This window comes from Monopterus albus, unplaced genomic scaffold (genome assembly GCF_001952655.1).
Source record: "Monopterus albus unplaced genomic scaffold, M_albus_1.0 scaffold28.1, whole genome shotgun sequence".
Taxonomy (NCBI): domain Eukaryota; kingdom Metazoa; phylum Chordata; class Actinopteri; order Synbranchiformes; family Synbranchidae; genus Monopterus; species Monopterus albus.
In genome coordinates, this window is record NW_018127908.1 from 2,262,525 (window position 1) to 2,265,822 (window position 3,298).

The following is a 3,298-nucleotide window of genomic DNA, read 5'->3' on the forward strand; positions in this document are numbered from 1 at the left end:
CAGGAATGCTGACAATCACAGATTTCATCATCATACTACACAGATACTACAAGTCACCGATGGTACGTCCACTTGACAGATGACGTTTGCATGAGATTGGCCTTTTTAGCCTGTTTCTTTTTTTTTATTTTATTTTATTTTTTTTACTTATTTTTCTTGTATTTTAGGTGCAAATTTATGAATTAGAGGAACATAAGCTTGAGACGTGGAGAGGTGGGTGTCACGTTTATTCTCATGTTTCTATAGCACGCATAAAATAAAATTATTACTATTTTACAAACAGTTTAAAAAACATATTAAAGTACTTTCTTGCAACATAGAGGTTTATCTTCAAGCAACATTCAAACCTCTGGTCAACATATCACCTGAGGCAAGGTACCGTTGTCATACATGCATTTTTGTTTTGGTTCATATTTGTGAGTGTGAACAGATTTATTTATTTTTTTCCTGTTACTTGTCATCACATTTGTTGTGTTTGCAGCCTATTTGAAGCAGTGTACACCCTTATCAAAAACAAAATTCACCGCCTGCCTGTCATCGACCCTGTCACAGGGAATGCACTTTATATTCTCACACACAAGAGGATCCTCAAGTTCCTCCAGCTCTTTGTGAGTAACAGAATCGCTGTCCTTTCTGTGAATGAGTGTTAACCCTGCATAGCATTTTTTGATCTATATGAATAGAATTACATGTACTGGCAATATTGTCATCTCCTGGCCCACTTTCATTGTCTGCTGCCCCCAAGTGGTTAATGTGATGGCTAATAAAATGTGCCTTTACCTTGACGAAGAGTGATGTGTCCCTGTATGTGCACTTGTGTGTCCCAGATGTGTGAAATACCAAAGCCAGCTTTTATGAAGCAGACTCTTGGGGAGCTGGGCATTGGTTCATACCACGACATTGCTTTCATCCACCCGGACACGCCCATCATAAAAGCACTTAACATCTTTGTGGAGAGGCGAGTGTCTGCTTTGCCTGTGGTGGATGACTCGGGTAAGTACACAAACTCCAGTACTGACCGTATATATTTTGATTAATATGTTAACGCTCTCACTTACCGGAGTTGTTTTCATTCTCTTTCAGGCAAAGTTGTGGATATTTACTCCAAGTTCGACGTGATTGTAAATTGAAATTCCTGTTTTTGAAGAGACAGAATACCAATTATTAGTCAAAGCTCCTCTGTGATTTGTCGTCTCACTTTATCCAGTGCACTTTCGTGTCTCTGTGTGTAGAACTTGGCTGCTGAGAAGACGTACAACAACCTGGACATTACAGTGACACAGGCTCTGAAACATCGCTCTCAGTACTTCGAAGGAGTCGTGAAGTGCCATAAGATGGAAACGATGGAGACTATTGTGGATAGAATAGTCAAAGCTGAAGTGAGACTCTGACACTTGCATACATTCACTGTTTACAGTAAAGTAAGACCTGGCCTTACAACTACTCTGAAGTTCATCTGTAAACGTGTGTTTCTGTGCTAGGTGCATCGGTTAGTTGTAGTGGATGAGCGCTCCAGCATCGAGGGCATTATCTCCCTGTCAGACATCCTCCAGGCCCTGGTGCTCAGCCCTGCAGGTATAGATGCTCAGCGTTGCTAGCCCCAGTTCCCCTTCTGTCCTGGACCCTGAGCTCTGTCCCCTCTCACCTGCCCTCTAACCCTGCCCCAGGTAGGAAACACACCTGTTTTTCTAGTGGCTGTCTGTAAGGAGGCATGGTTCCAACGCGTGTCCCGTTTGTCCTGCTGGATGCCACTGTGTGTGGATTTTTGTGTCAGGACGAAGAGCCTGTCATCCTCTGTCAGGACAAGAGACTTCACTGACAGAAGGCCTGTGGCTCACTGTCTGCACTTCAACTAATGCACTAAAATATATTTAAAAAGTGCTGAAAACAGAGCTTAGCAATTTGGAATACTGTTTTGCTGTTAGGTTCAAAGTTGGGTAGATTGGCAGATTGAAGGGAAACAGAGTTTGCCTCCCACTACAGTGCCAGAGTAAACATTAACAACAGTTTCTAAGTAGGTTAAAGGGGAACACCATTGATTTTTCCACATCAGAGAATGTGTGCAGGTCTTGGAGAGCCACTGTGTATGTGAACAAAGTTCTACACATTTGCATTAATAAGGACAGAAAATGATATGGGGGGGGAGGAATGGAATAAGAATGAAATTGGAAAATGCTCAAAAATACAGTGTGACCTCTGACAGCCAGCAATGAACTCAGGGCGTGAAAGCAGAGCACACAGTAAGGTGACATTTTGGCCAGTGCAGAGCATCACATTCAGCTCTCCGGCTTAATTAAAAGTAACAGCTGCTAGAAATGTTTGTTTTCAGCTTTGCCCTCAAAACCTGTCGACATGGTGGGATGACGGGTCACTCAGACTCTGTCCATTGCACAAGATGAGTCCACTGTTACAACATTCAAACGTGGTTCACTTGTAGATGTGCTTAAAACAAACGTGTAACACAGTTCATTTTGGATCACAAATGTTAGTTTTTATGATAGATTAAGGCCTATCCTGTCCCACGCTGAAGCCTTAGGGCTGTTTCAGACTCTACATAAATGCAGCTGTAAATGCAAGGGTCATTCATGCAAGTATTTATGTGCATAAGAAGTGCCTGTCCTGCATTTCAGCAGATGTGATACACCGCTCACCCAGCAGGGGGCAAGAGTCACTGGCCTGTGGTCCTAATCACATCGTGTGATTTATCCCATAGAAGCAGGAGTGCATCATTTTGCATCTGCTAAATTGTCACCAGTGGAAGAAAAAGACGTGTTTGTTATAAAGATGCCGATGAACAGCGTGCGCCGCATTACAAAAATGTCTGACCCATTTTGCTATGCAAGTATGTGCCAAACCCTCCTTGCATAGCTGGAAGCGTTTGCAGCTGCATAGCTTGCATAGTCTGACAGAGCCCTTACTTATTATGCGTTCTGCTCATTTACAGAATGTTTGGTTGAAAGTTGGTGTAGTTGCATTTTGCTGGCTGCGAGCTCTACTTTGAGCAGGTCACCGTCAGCTCTGCTGATGTGAATGTTTTGTATTGATGTGCTTGAACTCAAATGACAGATGCATAATTTTAGTGGTGTCAGTGTTATGTGCTACTGTGTGATCAGACTATGTTGAGCTCAAAGAAAATGTGAGGTTCAAGCACTCATGCGTTCTTTGTTTTAGCTTTTACTGACATATTTATAGTTCTGTAGTAACACTACCTCAGTTTTGTCAAAACTAAACAGTCTGCTGCAGCCTCTCACTGGGTCTGCACAAAGTTCAGGAGGGCACTTAGTGTGGACTTCAAAAA

At 42.6% G+C, this 3,298-nt stretch overlaps 1 protein-coding gene across 8 annotated transcripts in view; it reads left to right on the forward strand.

Moving 5' to 3' along the window:
- Positions 1 to 3,298, forward strand: part of LOC109957758 (5'-AMP-activated protein kinase subunit gamma-2-like) — a 38,881-nt gene that overhangs the window by 16,262 nt on the left and 19,321 nt on the right. For 6 of the 8 annotated variants that reach the window (XM_020595890.1, XM_020595889.1, XM_020595892.1 and 3 more), the window contains 8 exons: positions 4 to 62; positions 168 to 213; positions 321 to 375; positions 482 to 608; positions 828 to 993; positions 1,084 to 1,121; positions 1,233 to 1,379; positions 1,482 to 1,575. In XM_020595890.1, coding sequence (XP_020451546.1) covers positions 4 to 62; positions 168 to 213; positions 321 to 375; positions 482 to 608; positions 828 to 993; positions 1,084 to 1,121; positions 1,233 to 1,379; positions 1,482 to 1,575 — 732 coding nt within the window. Of the gene's footprint in view, positions 1 to 3; positions 63 to 167; positions 214 to 320; positions 376 to 481; positions 609 to 827; positions 994 to 1,083; positions 1,122 to 1,232; positions 1,380 to 1,481; positions 2,126 to 3,298 lie in introns of those variants that run through there. The other 2 variants (XM_020595891.1, XR_002274586.1) reach the window with 2 other exon arrangements.